This window comes from Nematolebias whitei, chromosome 19 (genome assembly GCF_014905685.2).
Source record: "Nematolebias whitei isolate Nwh7 chromosome 19, NemWhi1, whole genome shotgun sequence".
NCBI lineage: Eukaryota > Metazoa > Chordata > Actinopteri > Cyprinodontiformes > Rivulidae > Nematolebias > Nematolebias whitei.
In genome coordinates, this window is record NC_056516.1 from 26,470,722 (window position 1) to 26,490,306 (window position 19,585).

The following is a 19,585-nucleotide window of genomic DNA, read 5'->3' on the forward strand; positions in this document are numbered from 1 at the left end:
ATACTTAAATAAAACTGAGATTCATCACTTCTCAGTACAGTTCCTGTTCGATTACACTAAAAAGTTTGGACACAAAACAGGGCTTCAGGTTTTACACCAACTCTCCCGAAACACAGAGAAAAGACATGAATCACAACTTAAACAAAAACTATCATGATATATATATTTTTTTAATCTGACAATGAGAAATTAAACCAACTACTCTATCAATGGTCCCACTGATAAACTCTACAGCTACTTTTAAGAAATAAAAAAGTGAACTGGCGGCACAGTGGTGGACCATAGTCGGGACAAATTCTTTGATTCATACAAAACAAAAAAGGAAAATCAAATATTTGCAGATTATTAAATACGTTTTTCTATTAGCAGCTTTGTTCCAAGTCAGTGTTACTATGTCTGCTCTTTGTTAGCATCAGAAAGAAAAGGTCCGATCTGGGATTATAGAAAATCATTCGGGTGTAGAAAACACTTGACTGCAGCGTCTCGTGGTACTTTCTGCGATCCACCCATCCCTTTGCGGTCATCTCTATTTGCATCAGGCCTGCTGCTCTAAAAACATTTACCAACTGGCTGAAATGTCCTTTTTGTCACAATCAGAGATCCAAGTGATTTTCTTCGACTTAACTGTGCTCACATCCACAAATCTCTTCCCGACTTCCATCTCAACCCTCTGTTATTGTCAAACACCGACATTTACACCACACTACCTCAGTAATGCGTCCGTAACCCTGACCTTCAGCTTCCCAACCTGCACGAGGCGCTGAAATTAGCCGAGCGCTAACGTGGGCGAAGAACTGCTTCAGATGTCCGTCTGTATGCATCGCTTCCTTGTTGGGCTCACAGGCTGTGCAGCGGAGTTTCTGACGACCTCCTTCACCAGCTTCTCTGGCTCCGCGACAGCGCTCTCCTCACTGATGTACAGAAATGCCCCGCTGCTCCTCTCTCTGGGTGAAGCAGGTGGAGATGAAGACAGCAGGCGGTGGCTGTAAGCTGCATGGCTACTCTGAGGCGGTAAATGCTCTAGGCGGTCGTGCTCCACCTCAGGTAAGGGTGCGATGGTGGGATGATGAGTAAGGGGGTCCATCTGGGCAGAGCAAGGCAGATGATTGGGTCGGGAGGTTTCGGGGTCTGAGCAGCTGAGCTCTGATGAGAGGTGGCTACAGTGCGAGTCGGCCACGGAGGGGAGGCTGCCGCTCAGGGAGGGTGAATCGAGCTCAGAAGAGTTGGTGCTGCGCTGCTCCAGAAGCTGAGCATCGACATCCCCTCTGGTTTCATTCAGTTTCCCTTCTTCTTGGCCGCTGCTGCTACTATTTGCTCTTTGTAAAAGCTTACTTTTGCACTTCTTGCCTCCTGTGGGTAAATTGTTCTTAGACAAAGGGGAATAGTGGATGTTGCTCTGACCACAGCAGCAGTTGGAGGGACACGAGCAGAGACACACACCCCCACTGGCTCCTTTGACACCGGAGGTGCTGCTGCAGCTAGCTTCATCGAGGCTGCTGCTGGCGCTGCCGTGTCTCACCTTCTCCTGTTTGGACTCCAAATCTCCTGGTGCCTCCAGGCTGTTGTCTCTGCAAAATGTTGTTAAATGTAACATTAAATCATTTAGAGGGCTCTTTTGCATTATCCAAAGTAAAAAGTTAAATCTGGTCCTCTGGACATTCAAAAAACAAAAGATTTAACTTTTTTAGATTTTTCTACCTGGATTATTGAGCATGCATCAGGATATTATCCAAAGTAGTTTTCAAAACATTTTTCCAGGACTTTACAGTATAAATAAAGTACTTGAATATTGGCTCATGGTAATGTAAAATAGAATTGTATTTTCCAAACTCATTTAAACATTTTTTTTCTTCGACATTACCTCTCATTTTAAGCTTAAAAATAAATCACGGTCCAAAAGGATATCAGTGCTCACTTTGTACATGTGTTAAATCTTAAAATAAAAAGCGTGCATGTACAGTACAGCGAACCTATCCTGGTTTTATAAAACACTTTAATCATGTTTCAAGTTTAATTTGTCAATAGGAGCATTACAGACTGCAGAAGGCATGAGGTGTCAAGTGTACTTTCAAATGCTTTTAAGCACTTTAAATCCAGGCATTTTAAAACATTTCAAGAACCACTAATAATAGTAATACATTTTTATAAATACATACTGTATTCAACATTACTGTTCATGATAATAATCCTGAATTACAGCTGGCGATCTCAAGTCTGAACACTTTTTGCAGCCAACTTGTGTTTTACAAGTAATGCACAAAAATATCCAAGCGGCTTCTATAACAGCAGGTGAAACATGTCTAAGGCACCAGGTACAGCCCGATGGTTTATCTGCTGCACGTAGTCTGAACACTAACCTGTCCAAAGTCACGTACGCGTTGAGGATGGATCCCGCCATGGCTTTTGTGCTGGCGTTGTCGCTGATTGTCCCCAGACTGACGGTGGCTGACTCGCCGCTCAAACTGCAGCGCTCCTTCTGGACGTCCGCCTGCACTTCCATCCTGAAAAACAGTCAAAGACACCAAATGACAATTTTACGTTTGCTGTATACTTTTTAAAAATACGTCATCATCCTTGTTCCTGTACTTGTGTAGCGATAAAATTCACACAAACGCTTCACATATTTTGCGTAAGACTTTTGTTCACAACTTAAATCAACATGTGCAACTGTGCTGAGGCCACTCGGGTGCGTAGGATTACCGGTTGTAGCAGCTTCCAAAGAGGCTGCCGGTGATGCTGGTCCCAGCGAGGGCCGTGGTGCTGGCGTTGTCGCTCATGTTGTCCCGCTGATTGGAGCTGACGCCGCAGCGCTCCATGTGGCTCCCGCTGACGCTGAGACTCAAACCCATCAAACCGCCGACGCTCGCCCCGTCCCCGAGACTCGGATTGTTGAGTCGAGTCTCCGCCACCGAGGTGGTGTCTGGGAGGAAAAGTGGACACAAGGAAAGACTATTTGGTTATGGAACAATTTGATTTGACAAAGCAAGTTAAAAAAGGATAATGAGGTACAAAGTTAGCTACAGTTCTAATGAAACACTGGTACTGTAAGCATGTTCTATTAAAAACTGTGAGGGAAATGTACAAAAAGTTGGTGGCAAAAACCTAAAAACAAATGTCAGTGAAGTGAATGCATCAAAAACATGTACGATAGAAGCCATGAGAAGGAAACATGAAGAGTTTTGTTGTAATTACCAGAACTAAAACTCTTACTGTCATTCACATCTCATGTTCTCAGAAAGGTCAAAGTCTCTGCTGTCATTTGGATCATTAATTATAGCTCTCACTGTTTTCAGAAAACAAAACAAACAATGCCTCTCTCACACTCAACATCTCCAGAGAAACCAAACAGAGCTCAACCTCAAACAAACGCTTCACATCGCCAAACACACCCAAATAATTGTCTGAGTGCGACGTAACCTTGAGCACTCCTGCGTGCCAGAGCACACAAACATGGACATTACGTGCAAGAGTAAACACGCTCAAAAACATCTGGTGCAACTTGCTAAATACAGTAGCTGGTGGTGTTTTCAAAACACTCAAGTTGATCATAGTACGTGTGGAAATCACAAGCATGAAGGAAAATAGATGAGCTTTAATCTTAATGTCACAAATCACTATATGCTGCATTATTCTGTGTATTGCTCGTTATACTAATCATTTTAGTATTTCAATTGGTGTAAATGTTTGGAATAACTTTCCTGCGCAGTTCCTTTGCAATAATAATTAGGATATTCTCACCTGTGGCTGCTGCTCCGCTCCCTACGTTTTCATTTTCATCATCAAACTCGATTCGCACCCCTTTGCCGTTGCCAGCAGACACCCCGCAACCTCCGCTCCGACACAGAGAGATCGGGACGACGCCGTACACGTAAGCAAGCATGATGGGAACACCAATACCTGCAGCATAAGAAAGGCTGAGCTCAATACATTAAACTGATTTTATCACAAAACTTTGTATTTTTATCTAATCTAAGACTAATTACTTACGAGACAGATAATGCTGCAAAGATTAGTTAAAAAAAATGAAAGAGGAAAATGATCTCACCAACAGTGACTGCAGCAACAACAGGAGACACGATCATGGATAGCGTCACGCCGCCAGCTATCACCAAGTTCCTCTTGTGCTTGGAGATGTCCTTGCCTTCGTAACGATTGTGAATCTGATGGGACAAATTGTTAAGCAGAATAAGCTGGAAATGGTGAAACAGCAAAAAAAAAAAAGTGTTCTCTGCTATAAAGCTGGCAAACATACAAACTTTATTTGTCATTTTAGATATTATTTCAATACTTTAGAACATAGAAACTGGGTTTCTTACATTAAAATGATGTATAATAAACCTTCTCGTGGTAGCTGGACTCCATGCAGTTATTTATTTATCGTGTGTGTGTTCAGAGATGTGACTTTAACAAACTAGCCACACCATTTTTAGGTTTGTCTTCTGGTACGTAACGATCCTCAGATGTAGAAAGAAGCACTCACCCTTCTGCCCACATAGACTGGGATGCCGAAGAGCATTGCCGGGACGGCGATGCCAGCAATGAGAGCGATGCCCACAGGTGCTCCCACCAACGTGCCGAGCTGCCAAAGGATCTTCTTCTTTCTGCTCCATGGCTTCTTCCCCCAGAAGGTGCAGCCCGATGGACTGAGGGGGCACAGAGACAGGAAGCCACGCTCACTACCTGATCAGGACTTTATATTTCATTACAATAATTGTAAAGACCGTCATCCAAAGTAACCTACAGCCAGGAACCCAAATAACTTTTTAACAAGGTAATCAGATAAGTTGGGGACAAAAAAAAAAAAAAAAAAGACGCAAGGACAAGTCGATCATCTGAGCTGATCTCTAATCTTCTATTTGTTAGGACAAATTAACCACTGGTTTCCATGACAAAAAACATGGACTATGTCTGCAAATAATCAGGCGTTGGGCACAAATAAACTAATCTGTATCATTTAATTTTAACTTTAATTTTAATCCTGAAAACCCGTCTAAACGCTGAGCGCTCAACCTCTCAAGCATACTTTAAGAAACATTTATCTTTTAAAGAACAAAATGGATTTGATAAATAAAACGCCGACTTCTGGGAAACTGAAAGGAAAAGTGAGACTTTCCAGCTGAGCTCAAGGTTAAAACAACAAATTTAAAGCTCGACTCCATCGTGTTTTCTCACCTTAGGTAGTGCAGGTCGGAGATTTCCTTCATGCAGAGCCAACAGAACTCACAGCCACAGACAGCGCAGGTCATGTGATTACAGCTTCCATCGTTCATCTTGAAGATGTACGCAGAGCAGCGAGGGCACGGTTTGATGTCGTCACCTTGGGTCGACAGATTCAAGCGAAGGAATTAGCCAAAATTTATGTTGAGCATGCTTTATTTGTGGCTTTTAGGCCCGTCACCATAACAAATTTTGCTGGGCAATTAATTGTCTCAGAAATTATTGCGATAAACAATAGTCTTGTTTGAAATTTGACAATAATTAATAGATATTGTCAAATTTAAGAAGAAATGTTGGTTAATTTGTTTTAAATGTAGCACCTTTTTTGGACCACTGGATGGCAGTATAAGACTGTTTAAACCGAAGGATGGATGGTGAGGGAGCCAGCTGTGTGTCTCTAAGAAAAATGGGAGGGAGGCCCCTTGATGTGGCATGGGCTGGCTCTCTTCGGTTCTCAAAATGGCAAACGTTCGGTGTGGTTTGAGCTCTTTAGCATAGCATTGTTCACACAAAGCTTTAAAAAAAAAAACCAAGTAAACAAGTTCTCAGTTTCTTTTTGCAGAGAGAAACAACTTTTTAGATGAAGGCACAGGTTTCAACCGTGAATTTTGGAACTTCGACAAGACTGAGGTTTTTTTCCTCTCCGAGGTCAGCCTGTTAGCTTAACTTGTAGCTTAGCTTCTCAGCTTAGCTGCTTTTAACGATCCAAAAACGCAATTTTAGACGATTAAAATAGATTTTAAAGAGAAGAAAGAGGGAGGGGTCAGGGTTGAGCCTTTTGTCGTCCAGTGTCTTCAGTAGAAAGAGAGTGACGAAGAAACGATAAACCCGATCAATGAAAATGAGGTCGATAATTTTCATTTATCATGCGATTAATTGATTTATTGTTTATCGCGACAGGACTAGTGTCTTTGTATCTATATTTCACAACAGCAATATTTCTACCATTTGGACACGTACAATAATGTGACTCAAATGTTTTTTTTTTTTTTAACAACTCATCACTAAAACAAAGCAATGGTAAGTTTGTTGGTTTTCGACACATGTTTCTGTTTCAGGGTGCGTAAAAAGAACAAGCCTGTATCGATGTGTTCATCTATCAACAAAAAGAAAAAAGCAGGTTATTTAAAAATATTTGGACAGTGGTGGAAAATAGCAACAACTGGAACAAACTAAAACTGTTTAAACTGTGAAGCAGAATCTTATTTTTCAGTGCTGAACCAACGGTGCACACTCCCTCTGCTCAACAGGGTCAGACTGGACCACAAATCTCCCAGAGGAGGGTCCTTGTTAATGCCAATTAACTGATCCACATATTCACTGTCAAGTATTGATGAAATTCTAAACTTTAATTTGTTTATTACTGTGTTTATGAACATTTAACTTGCTGAAATTAATGTTTGGTTTAGATGAGTACATTCCCAGGAATGCCTAAACCAGGGCTCTGGTCTTGCAATAAAAAGAGCCATTTTTGCCACTTTGTTTATTAATTATGATGTCCAGAGCCACAGAACCTGCAAGAACTGTGTACTATCAACTGGTGGCCCATGGGCCACTACAAGTTTATTAACCTTTATTTAACCAGGCAAATCCCATTGAGCTCACAGATCTCTTCTACAAGGGAGGCCTGGGCCTGAAGGCAGACTAACATGCATGTTTTTAATCTGTGGGAGGAAACCAGAGTACCCGGCGAAAACCCACGCAAGCACGAGAAGAACATGCAAACTCCACACAGAAAGACCCCAGGTCCAACCAGGGATTGAACCCAGAACCTTCTTGCTGTGAGGCAACAATGCTAACCACTGAGCCATCGTGCTGAAGTTTGTTGAAGATGGCTTTTCCAGCCAGTAGGGGTGATATTATAAAAAGAAAAATGTCTTACTATTATTAACATTTATTTATAGTTTTACATTTTAATACAAAAGAAAAGATCAGATTCATGTAAAGAAGGACAAAATATATAATTTTTAACAATTTAATAAAAATTAAAACATGAACTCCGCAGGCCGATGAGAGTTCTTTTAATTGTTGAAGAATTAAGTATCCTACTTAAAGCATAAAGTTAAAGACTATAAATTAGGCCAGTTTGTTGGATATCCAATTACACTTTTAAATAAAAAATAAATACTTTCCTTTGACTTTGTTTTTTGTGTTTTATTCTTAGTGTTATCAAAGTTACTTCTCAGCAACTTGCCTTAAAGATATTCCAAAAAATTCTGGTGGTTTTGAAAGAAAGATCATGCTGTGAGACTGGAAGTGGACTTTAATCGTTTAAATAAATTTCTGTTTTCGTTTTGTTCAAAGCCTGAAAGAGCCGCTGCTGAGGTATCAAAGAGCCACACGTGGCTCTAGAGCCGCAGGTTGCAGACCCCTGGCCTAAATGATGTAACCTAAACCTCTAGAGTTTTCCCCTGACACAAAGAGGAGGACTAGAACATGGGGGACAGTGCAGGGGACAAAAAATTCATGTTTAATCAGATTAACCTTTACACATAACCCTTTGGCATGCTTGGAATCACAATAGTGATGTTTAAAAATGTTGTGGGTGTGCTGAGGGTGTAAACACAAAAGAACAAGTCAGGTTAGTTTTTGAGTGCATTAGTAAACAAGCATCAATAATTTACCGGCTGCTCCACTCTCTTGGCTGTAGCTGAGAGACGATGACCTGAAACCCCTGAGTCGGAGGCTCTGGGCCCTTTGCTGTCGTGCCGTGTCACACGTCTGGTTGGGATGCCACAGCTGCTTGCAGTGGTAGCAGAACTCTGTCCCGCAGCCCTCACGCCCACAGGTGATCTTTGGGCAGCTGGCGCAGCCGAACGCTATGACTGCATAACTAGAAGAGGGAAAATATTTTAAAAAACAATCTGTTAATAGAGTATGGGATGCAGTGTTTTAACTGGCAGAGAAGAAAAGTGTATCAGAATAAAGACGGAGCTGATCAACTGAAAATCAGCTTCAACAGCTATTAAGATCTTCAGTCATCTTTAAACTGTGCTTCAACGATACATTAGGTTTAATTAAATCTAGACGACTACATTTAACCACATTATATCTGATCAATCATTACAACGGTTTAATTGAGCTGCTTTTGAAAAGGAAACAGCATAACTGGAGCAATTCAGTCCAGTTTGTCTCCTCAGTCCAGGTAAGACTCTTGTGATGTCGTCTCTGGTTCAGGAGTGGCTCGACTCGAGGAATGAGACATTTGTAGCTCATGTCCAGGAGTCATCAGCTGATTAGGGCGAGACATCATGAGTTTTGAACCTCTTCACAATATTCTAAATTTCTGAGACGCTGAATTTTGGGTTTTTTGTTATTTGTAAGTCATAATCATGAAAATTAGAAGAAATAAAAGCTTGAAGTATTTCACTCCATGTGTAATCTACAAGTTTCACTTTCTGAAATGACTGGATTTTTTTTTTAAACTTTTTCACAAAATTCTAATTTCTTTAGATGCACACGTACCGAGTGAATGGGTTTCTTTTCCGTGCGTGCTTTTAAAATATATATAGTTGTTACTGTTTTCTCAGCCTTGCTCACTAAAAGATTTGCAAGACAATAAATATTAGAACTCGAGCTGATAAATGAGACTTCTACATCTTTCCATGATTCCACATCATGTTTGTCTCAGGAACACTAAGAACAGATGACAAAGGAAAAACAAACACTGACGTACAAACTGGAAAATATGTAGCATCCTCTAATCTACTGAAAACCTGGGATCATCTCACACACTTTTGTTAATGTAATTCTGCAGCGCCAGTTTAATCAGGGCAACACAAACGCATCAGCTGCTGACTGATACACACAGATACTTACATTTAACCCAACAGACCTGTTGTAATAGCAAATGACTATTTGCAAAGAAAAATTTAAAGCAAGCCATGACTCTTCTAAATTAATATTTAGTTAGAGTTCCTGTACGGTTGTCTTTGTAGTGTATTCGTAGTAGCGCTGGACATGAGACGCACAAAAGATTGCAGCGTTGTTGATTTTGTTAAAATGATAAAGTCAACTTGAACCTACTGTTGAACAAGAAATTGCTTAACTTGGCAAGGCACATGCAGCTACAAACAAAAGCAAAGCTGTGTTTGATAATGTTAACCTGCATTTAATAAACACAGCTGTCAAATAATAGATTAAGAAACTTTGTTTGACGTAAGCTAAAACACTTGCACTTATTCAACTTTTTTAAGCGAACCTACCCGCTGAACTTGTAATTTTCAAGATATTGTAACGTATATTAACTATCTGAAATATTTGAATATTCTTATACATTATGAATAAAATAATAAAATATTCTTATATTCAGCTGATTTATTCCTAGACATGAGCTACAACAGCCCAGCAGTGAAGGTTGGATTGCAGCATGTCATTAAAAAATTAATAAATCAATGGAGAGTTTCCAGACAGCCCGAGTGACACATCAGTGAGTAAACTGATGGCAAACCGTGTGAAAGCTTTAAACCAGATGAGAGATTTCCAAATGGACAGTTTGGCATCTTTACTACTCCGTTTTACCACAAACATGTCACTAAAATTTTCATTTTAGTTCCTACTCTGTTTATTTAACCCAAGTCTTATGTTGTATTGAGATGTGAAATAGTTTGATGCACCTGAGAACCAGACAGGAGGTACGTGATTGTGATAACACAGGACAGTCATGCTGTAAAAGTGCTTGTATTTGCTAGCTATTATCTCTCAGATCGGAGGCAATGTGTTCAACATAATGGTACTTCTTACAGCAAAGTTACCTGTTAATAACGGTGTTCCACAAGGTTCAGTCTTAGGACCCACCCTCTTCACAATGTACATAAGTAATGTAAGTCACATCATCCCTGATGCAGCCTTACATTTCTATGCCGACGACACAGTTGTTTATGGTTGAGCTAGAAGTTGCTAAGTCCATTGAGCATGGACTTTGTTGTTAACAGTTGCTAAGGTTTTCCAGCTTTTACAGTCTGCTTTCAACATCATCCAGACTTATTTTTTCTGTTTCAAACTTGTGATAAATGCTGATAAAACCAAAGGGATGTTGTTTTCAATCAGGAAGTTGGTACCAGCGGTTCTTCCTTCTATTTTATCTTTGAATGGTGTTCCTATTGAGTTTGTCAATTCTTATAAATATTTAGGTATCTTGGTCAATTTACATCTCTTTTAAGCCTCATGTCAAAAACTTGGTAAAGAAATTGAAAGTAAAACTGGGTTTATTTTTCAGAAATAGATCCTGTCTAACTCTGAATGCTAGAAAACACCTTGTAGCTGCTACTTTCCTTCCCTCCATTGACTACGATGACATTATTTACATGAATGCTCCTACAAGCACCCTGCAGATGTTGGATGCTGTCTATCATGGTGCACAATTTTATTTTTTATTTATTTTTTTCATTTACCCTTTTTTTTTTTGTTTTTTACTAAGATTCATAACTGGCTGTAACTACCATACCCATCACTGTACCCTGTATTCACTGGTTAACTGGTCATCATTAACTTCACACAGACTCCGTCACTGGTACATTTTAATCTTTAAATCACTTCTTGGTCTGCTGCCTTCATACATCTCCTCCTACATGTCTTTGCGTGAGTGCAGCTACAGCGTGCGCTCTCAGGACATTAGTACATGCAGTGTTCCCTGAGTGCGGACTGAACTAGGTAAACGGACCTTCTCTTACTCTGCTCCTGTTTCCTGGAACACCTTGCAAAAAGATCTGAAGTTGTCTACCTCTCTAAGGGATTTTAAACAACTGCTAAGTTCAAGGCAAAAACAAGCGCATGTTCCTGAATTTAGTATTTTACATCGCTTTATAATGTAGATGCTTTTGGTTTTTTTTTATATAATTTATTCTATTTACTTTTCTTTTTATATGATTGTCCACTGTTGTCATCTGTGTTCTTTGTTTAAAACAGGTCTCTCTTGTAAATGAGTCCTCGAGAGACTAACCTGTATAAATAAAGGTTGAATGAAAAATAAAAATAAAAATACCAGAAGTGGTGAGTTGTTCCACAAACAGCATCTTTCTAAAGACAAACAACCTTTTTAAACTACAATAATAAAGTGTTTATGGGCAATCAGGCCCATGTCAAACTGCAGTATTGTGGACAACACACAGGTTCACACATATTTTTGGTGATGATGCTGCACTCTGGGCTGCAAGAAAGGTCAAGGCTCAGTTTTACTAATAAGCCAAATAAACCCATGAGGCTTGAAAACAGCAATTTGTAAACACAAAGGAGCAGAGACTTTCCAATTCTATTGATCTGTAGCACAATTATCAGCTTGTTCTCAATACTTCAACATGGAGCTGGTCCAAGAAAGTTGTGATTAAAGGATCGTCACCAGGGGAGTTAACTGGACATAAACACAAGCATTGGAAAATCAATTAATTGTCTCATTTTAGCAAAACATATTAGACTTTATTTCTGGTGAGATAATATTTTCCTCAAAGTTTCTCACAATAATCTAAACTTGAAAGCTACAAATATAATTTTTTTTTTAATTTAATTTGTTGTGGATGTCTGCACAGTCAGTACTCTTACTTAAATTAGCATGATGTTTTTTTATTTTATCCATTCATATTTTACCCCAATCACAAGAAAAAAATAGGGTCTGAGATGAAAATATATATTTATCCTACAAAAAATTGAATTTCTACCAAATGTTGATCAAATAAAATTAACATGTGCTACAACAGTAATAACATATATACGTCACTGTAAAACCAGCATACAGACAATCTTTTATGTAGCACATGAGCATTTTAACATTTGGAAAATTTAGCTTCTTAGCTAACCAACAAAGCCAAAGATTATATCAAATGAGAATGAGCTTTAACCAATGAATAGTTTGTCATTTAGCTCAAACTGAGCTATTTGAAAATTGAGAGTAAACTTATGGAGGCAACATTATTCCAATGGGTAATGCTTCGAAGTGTCAATGAAACAAAACCACGAGAAGCAGTGAAGTTCACGTAGCTATAATATACATGTATAAACCAGTGAATCAAAACTCAAAGGCATACAGCAACATTACCGGTTTAACCAGGATCTGACAGACAAAAAAAAGAGACTTTTGAAAGAGTAAATGTGCAGTATGTTTTGTGTGCAGTGAGTCAGTCAACCTGTGCAGCAGGTGAGACCAGGAGACGGAAGAAACTGGGCGAGCACAGCTTTAGTCACAACGTGGCGTCTCGTGAGCAAACTGTTGAGTCCCTACAGGCTCAACGAACAAGACCCTGAACTGACCTCAACTCTGTGCACTCACCACCAAGTGAAGAGGAAAAAATAACTGCAAGAAACAATAGAACTAAAAAAAGGCACTTTTTAAACTCAACACGTGCTGAAAGGTTTTTCAGCCTGATCTAAAAAAAAAATAAAAAATTTCTTTCCTATGTTATGTATAATTATTAAACAGTTCACCTTTTAATCGTATGTTTTATTTTGTGTGGCGATTTTTTACTTTCCTCATATTTGAAGAAACTTATTTTTTACTTAAAAAATTGTAAATCTTTACACTAGTGATCAGACTAAAGAGCAACGAAAACATCAAACATGAAATGTGTTAGATAACGTACAGTTTTGATGCTTTTATTTCCTGTTGAGTCTGAATCATGATTAGTAATAAAATATTTCCCACAGTTTGCAACTATAGAACAAACTCCTTATAACGCTTAAAGTAAAATAGGTTGATTATACAGTAGCTAGGAGTCATTTTTAACTTAGACGTCAGTGAGAAAGCTGTGGTTATCTTTTGGCTTGTGTATTGTTTTTTTAATCTGATGTAAGGAACTAAAAACAAACTTTTTGACCAAAGTTAAAGGAGGGCCGAATCAAGGGATCAACTTCAGATTAGGTAACACAACTGTTTTCTCTAAATATTATATTTTAAATGTCTTCCTACCCTTCAGTTCCATTAACAATTTGTGCCTAAAAGACAAAAAGCTTTTTGTAAAATTCAATTGATCCTAAAATTATTTAAACGATTATATTTTTCAATATCTCAGCTCCTGCTCTTACCCGCAGTCGGGGGCGGGGCACCAGCGGCAGTCGGGTTCGGACACCAGCCACCTCCTCAGCATGAACTCCTCGTACTTCTCCATGAGGGCCCGGTCTCCTAGGATCATCTGGATGTCGTGGGGATTGAAGCGCTCCGCGCACTCGGGACAGCAGATGTTGACTCGGGACTCTGAGATTTCGATGCGCAGGTACTGTCGCAGACAGTCTGCGCAGGAGCGATGGCTACAGGTCATGATGTCTGGGAAGTGCTCGCGTGTGTGGCGCAGCAGGCACAGGGGGCACTCCAGAAGCTCTGACGAAGACCCCGGACCCGATGATGTCGACGCCACATCCGATGGCAACTGGCTGGAAGTTTTCTCATGGCTCATCTCGGACTGTAGGTTTTCAATAGTGACAACGCCGTCCGCTCCAGCTCCAGCTCCAGCTCCAGCTCCAGGCTGCAGAGTCCTCGACTTGCGTTTGGAGTCGCGATCAGGTCTGCATCTCCGTCCAAAGAGTGAGTGGAGCGACAGACGCCGTCTTTTGGGATTCTTTCTAACTGAGGGGAGGCTGACAGAGGAGGCAGCAGAGGGGATGTCTTGCTCTGAGCCTGTGCTGCCATGATGCTGCTGGTGCAGGCTGCTCATCGCACCAGAAGAGGCGCCACTAGTGTCTTAATGAACAGTTACCACATGAAGACAGGGGATGAGGGAGGAGAAAAAGGAAGGAAGAAGAAAACAAGATTCCACAAAGAGAACTGGGCTGCCCTCAACTTGACAAAGCGGCAGAAACCATGTGAAGGAGATCCACAAGTCAGTGCTTGGTGGTCTGTGATTGGCTTAAGTCACAGTGGATGAGGTTCTGTTGAGGCTGAGACGCAGAAGGTTTGATGTAGGACATGAGCCTGCAAGGACAAAGAACACAGAAAAGGATCAGGCATTGTAGCACAGCAGAGTGCATTAACTTTTAATGTTTTGCTGCAAAAACAAAAACTTTGGAAACATATATGTTCTCTCCAGAATGCAGAAAAATAATTAAAATTGAGATGATAAAGACAAAACAACAGTGAGGCTGTGGCCTCTGTTTCTATCAGATGTAGAGATTTCTGAATTTCTTCTGTGTGGAATGGGTACTAGTAAGTGCAAGACAAAATTCTGTTTCTACAATAATTTTAGATGTGGCCACAGCTGTTTTGTGTTTCGAGAGCAGATGAAGTGCTTCCGCTGCTCATGGTTCGAAAAACATCTTGTAGGTAACTTAGCATCCATGACAGCTGTGTTTTATCACAGTATATATTTTTAAGTGTTACACTAAATTAAACAAAAGAAGCGCAAGCTTTTAAACTACTTTACTTACATTGATGCAAAGACAAACATGACAGCAGCTGACAGATTTACATGTTCTGCATACACACTTTTCTGCTTAGCGCTGAAATTTTAAGAGTTTAACTGATCTACAAAGTAGACTAAAATAACTCAAAGTGCCTCTCTGGTTTCTTTCCAGCAAGACAATCTATCCCAAGCGTCAACAGTGGCACTTGATATTATGATGTATAAACGAGCGTACAATCTTGTGAAAGCCTGTAAAGGATAGAGTAAGACACTATTATCACCATAACCCCTTCACTCTACAAGACTGAGCCTGCAGTTTTATGGAGGTGAACTGAAGAGATGGCAAATAAAACATGTTTGAAACAAATAAAATGGTCTTTCAAAAGTCTACATTTTTAATGTTTTGTTGTTGACATTAATGTGAAAAAATTATTCAGAATGTTTGACAATCCTCAAGCCTAAAGCTACAAAAGACAAAACTTGTTTTTGTGACAGCTAGGTGCTCGAAAATTAGGTTTAGGAACTAATTTCAAGACAATCCCTTCAGGAGCCAAACAGTGACTCATTATAAATCCACTGCAGATCCCAACTGAGGCAGCATTTTTGCAAACCTACAAACCCCAACGTGACTGGCTGCAGTTTTCTTAACCGCAGGATGGCGAGTAAGCTGAGGTCAGATGACTGGTGCTCGCTTTAGTTGCAGAACTGTAAAAACATGTTTTTAGCAGCTCCGCCCCAAGCCACATTTTAACGCTGCAATGACTCTATTCATTTCAGCAATGACTTTACTTCCTTTTATGTTTGAGGATGCTGCACGTCAAATATTACAATACACTGGACTGTCCCTGTGCAGCCCTTGAAGGCACATAACGCAAGTTTTCAGCATGGAGCTCTTTGAAACAGATACAGATACAAACATGACCACATTTGGAGATGTTATATTGTTGCCTCATAATCTTCTTAAGCTGCAGAAAAAAAAACGTATCTGTTGAGCAGGAATATTACAGAAAAGGCCTAAAATACACAGAACAAATAAATCACATTTAAAGATCGTTCTTATGTCTAATTATGAATTACAAATGGTCTGGCGTGGCTTATTGGAGATGCATATGACTGATCGACGATCTGAATGTCTGTGCAACATAACTTTACCACAACACAAATGTAAACATGATCAATTTCACGTTTTTTTGGAGAGATATTTTCAACAAAAACAGTCACGCAGCAAATGTTTTCAAACATTTATGTTTAAAAACAAAATCAAATTATAAAATATTTACTTTTTAATGATTACGTTGCAGTTGATTAATGGCTAAAAGTACTACAATTATCAGTTTGTTTTTTTTTAACTTAGCCATTCCAGTGTTAGTTTTCATTAATTATTTCAATCAGATGTGTGATTAAGACTTATCACCTAACATCCTTTTAGATGAGGCATGGTATCCGGTGTTAAAAATAATTCACTTATCAGATCACGATTTTAATGTACTCTAACTAAAACACACTGACTTCACCGTTTGTATTTTATGTACCCATGACAACAAATGTGTTTGCTTTAGTTTGAATACTTCAACATAAAGTCACACAGATTCTTCTTATATTGTCCCATAATTAAATTTAATCCTGCGAGAACGGGAAGTAAGCTCAAGATCGGTGAGGCAAAAAATAAAAACCATGTACATCACGTCTCATCAAGCTACAGGCACAGCAGCCAGCTTGTAAAAAGAAAAGTGTTGGCTTTCTAAATTTAAGATTTATTTGAAGTGCCACCAACAATTAGCAGCCTTTAAGATCACTTTCACCGAAAGGCTTAGCTAGCAACTTAAGTGATGCTTTCATGTTATAATTCAACATCATAACAAAGTGGGATGTCTTCATGTTGGATAAACCAAGCAACTCATGTAAGCAGGAGGAAATTTTAACAAGGCAGAGAAGTAATTTCGACCCACCCACAAGTCAATGTGAAATTACACTCCAGTGGAGTAATTAAACTGGAAAATCCTGCCTATGCAACGCAGAAAGACTGAGGGGGACTTTCCATCTGGTTGAGGTCAGTGCATGAGTGCGTTTTTCAGTTCAGTGGATCAGGGGGAATCATGCAAACAGCTCACACACTGGGATGGTGTCCCAGTTCTTTAGACAAAAAAAAAGGGCCAGCTGAATAGCTTCACTCTGCTGATAGCTTTAAAAAAAGAAATCACAAAATTGACATCAGCTGTTGCTCTACAGTACTGTTATTAGCCAGACGTCTTCTGTTGGAGATGAGTCAAAATGAGGCCACACTAGAATTTTTGTTGAAATGAAACAGGAAAAATAGTAATAATATTGCTCACTTAGAGCAGTAGTGGTAATGGTTTTAGCAAGTTCAGTACTTTGGTACCACAGCGCAATAACGTGCTGGCTCCTGTGCTGAAAAAGGCAAAAATAATCCCCGTCCCTGTAATTTTGAAAAGAGACAATTAGGTGCACAACAAAACTGCAACGGAAAATGTAATGTTCCGGCTTCGTGTGCACGAGAATGTCAAACATTTTCTCCTAAAGACCCATTTTCCCTTTTTTGGACTATTTAAAAAGCCCTCGGGAGAATGTGGTACGCCCAATTAAAAAGCCTTTACTGAATACCAACATTAACATTCTTCCACAGCCACTTTATTTTTACTCACAACTTCTAAGGTAAAAAAGCAGCAAAGCAACCTAAACTCAACAGGAAACATCAAACACTTTCCCACTGAAAACTCACTTCATTTGCTGAAGTATTTAAACACAAAACTAACTTTTGATCAAAGTGGCACCAATGCAGACAGAAAAGGCATTTATGTTTCGTCTTTATATTTATTTCTGGAAAGTTCTCAATTCGTTTGTCCCATGTGCAGTAAATACGGATATACTTCTATCTGTGGGTAATTAAATGTTAGCAAGCAAGAGATGTCACGATGATTTAATATGACATTAACTCTGTGTTTAGCACAGCAGAACTGACTTGTTTTAAATTCAAACATGTGCTGCCACACTTTTCAAAATTAAAACGTTTATTTAGCTCTTCTGTCGTCCAGTCAAATGTCACAAGTTTTTTAGTTAGACCGTTGTCATTTCCTCTAAGATGACTTGAATATTCTTCAGTCTACTTCTCCTATTTTGTGACTAAGCCGAGACACGTCAGGCCTCAGACTTTACCTACTCTCAGTCCAAGTCCTGCGTTCAGGATGCTTTGAGAACGTTCAGTTTTATACGAGTAGTTTTTTAATCTGCTGTTTTGAGGCAATTATAAAATGTGTACAGATGTTTTCTTCGTTGTCGTTTCTAAATGTTTGAATCCAAATTTGGATTAAAAATTACAAAAGTATACTTTAATTCACCAGTTTGTTACGAATACCTTCTCACACGTACAAAGATCTGAATCTAGGACTGGACAAAACAGATGTCGGCTGTATTAGTCACGTACGCTATATTCCGGTGGCATTCCAAGTTGAGGACAGATTTCCTGACGATGACAATGCATTCAGTTTGTATGGCTTCGAGCCAAAGGGACAGCCCATTCATTTGATTAAAATCTACTTTTTGTAGAAATTTGTTCACTTAACTCTGAGAAACCGTCATATCTGTCTAGTACTCCTCAGATGCACATGTACTGTAAGTAAACCAGTAGCTTAGTAAATCTTTAAATAGCCTAATATTTGCCTTGTAAACTAAAACATCTTAAATTCAACAATGAGAACGGCAGGCGTGTCAGGACTGATGTCTTTGACGCTTGTCTTAGCAGTATTTACTAAACAATAAAGACTACAGAAAGCAACACGAGGTACTTTTCCATCTCACACCATGACGACTTTCATTTGTCAAGTCAGTACAATAAATACGCAGCACCAGTCGCCACATACTCTAAAAATGTTTTCTCTTTTACGTCATCAGTGATATTAGATTCATCTTCCTTTAGCAACACGGAGACAACAAATAATAACAATGCTCTCTTGTACTAAAAATACATCAGGGAGATTTAGACAAGGGCAATGAAACAGAGAAGTCACATAAAGGAAAGATGTGTGAATCAAAATGAGCTTGAATGTTCAACACAACTGTCACCAGAACAGTCTCTTGAGCACAAATAGTTTTTTTTATGTTTTAACACTTCTGCTCTGACGCCACTCCTTTATGCGTTTTGTCAGATTGTCAGCCAGTTAGACGTTAAGGGACAACAAGAAAACATGACAGAGTCTGAGCGAGTTGCGTATCAGAGCTGTTCTTGGCAAAACGTCTGGTTTCATTTTGATAAATTCGCTTTAACAAAAGTGCCTGTACGGGGGATTTTTGCAGTAGGAAAATCATGCAGCTGTTACAATAAAATGGCAAATACATTTAGTTAAATGCAGAATTAAAGGTAATACCAGAAGAGAACAGGTACTTCAGCATTTTTCCGTTTGCATCCCTGATCAGTGCATATGAGTCAGTCTTTTCTATCACAAAACAGTTTTGAGATACGGCTACAAAAAAAAAAAAAGCCTCTCTTTAAGCTGCTTCAGGTTGTTCATAACTCATCATCATGAGGGTTTCAGTGATGAAGCTGGAAGCTCAGAGCCAATGGAGGCAAGATGTAAAGCTCAGCCGTGTTGATGTGGAGAGCTTTGAGTGCGTGAGTCGACATCTCTTATTAGTCTTGCAGACTGTCTGACATCACTATACCCCACCCTCGAGACAGCTTAGCAGCAGGCTGACTTCATGCCCCAACTAGTTCCTTTACAAATCACATCCAAATGATCAGCAGGAGTCTCAAACTCAGACTGAAGAGTTTTGTGAAAGGAGCTACTAAAAAAGGTTGAATCATGTCATCTGGACTTCGTTTTTTTGTTAAAAAGAAACGTTTCGCCCCTCATCCAAGAGGCTTCGTCAGTCTGAGGCCTAGCCATCTGGTATTACCCAGAAGCCACCCTGACTCTTGTGTTTCAAGCCTGCCTCAGATACCCCTGAAGTCTGGCCTTTTCACTAATGGTTTCAAAAACACAAAGTTCTGGGTAATACCAGATGGCTAGGCCTCAGACTGACGAAGCCTC

At 39.5% G+C, this 19,585-nt stretch overlaps 1 protein-coding gene across 1 annotated transcript; it reads right to left on the reverse strand.

Moving 5' to 3' along the window:
- Positions 1-343: 343 nt before the first annotated feature.
- Positions 344-14,068, reverse strand: rnf19a (ring finger protein 19A, RBR E3 ubiquitin protein ligase). Its single transcript, XM_037693310.1, has 9 exons — positions 13,231-14,068; positions 7,842-8,050; positions 5,173-5,317; positions 4,481-4,643; positions 4,046-4,160; positions 3,739-3,897; positions 2,701-2,920; positions 2,358-2,501; positions 344-1,568 (listed from the first exon to the last, which is right to left on the reverse strand). The coding sequence occupies exons 1-9, from the start codon at positions 13,854-13,856 to the stop codon at positions 800-802; spliced, it is 2,550 nt and encodes an 849-aa protein (XP_037549238.1). The 5' UTR covers positions 13,857-14,068; the 3' UTR covers positions 344-799.
- Positions 14,069-19,585: the final 5,517 nt, after the last annotated feature.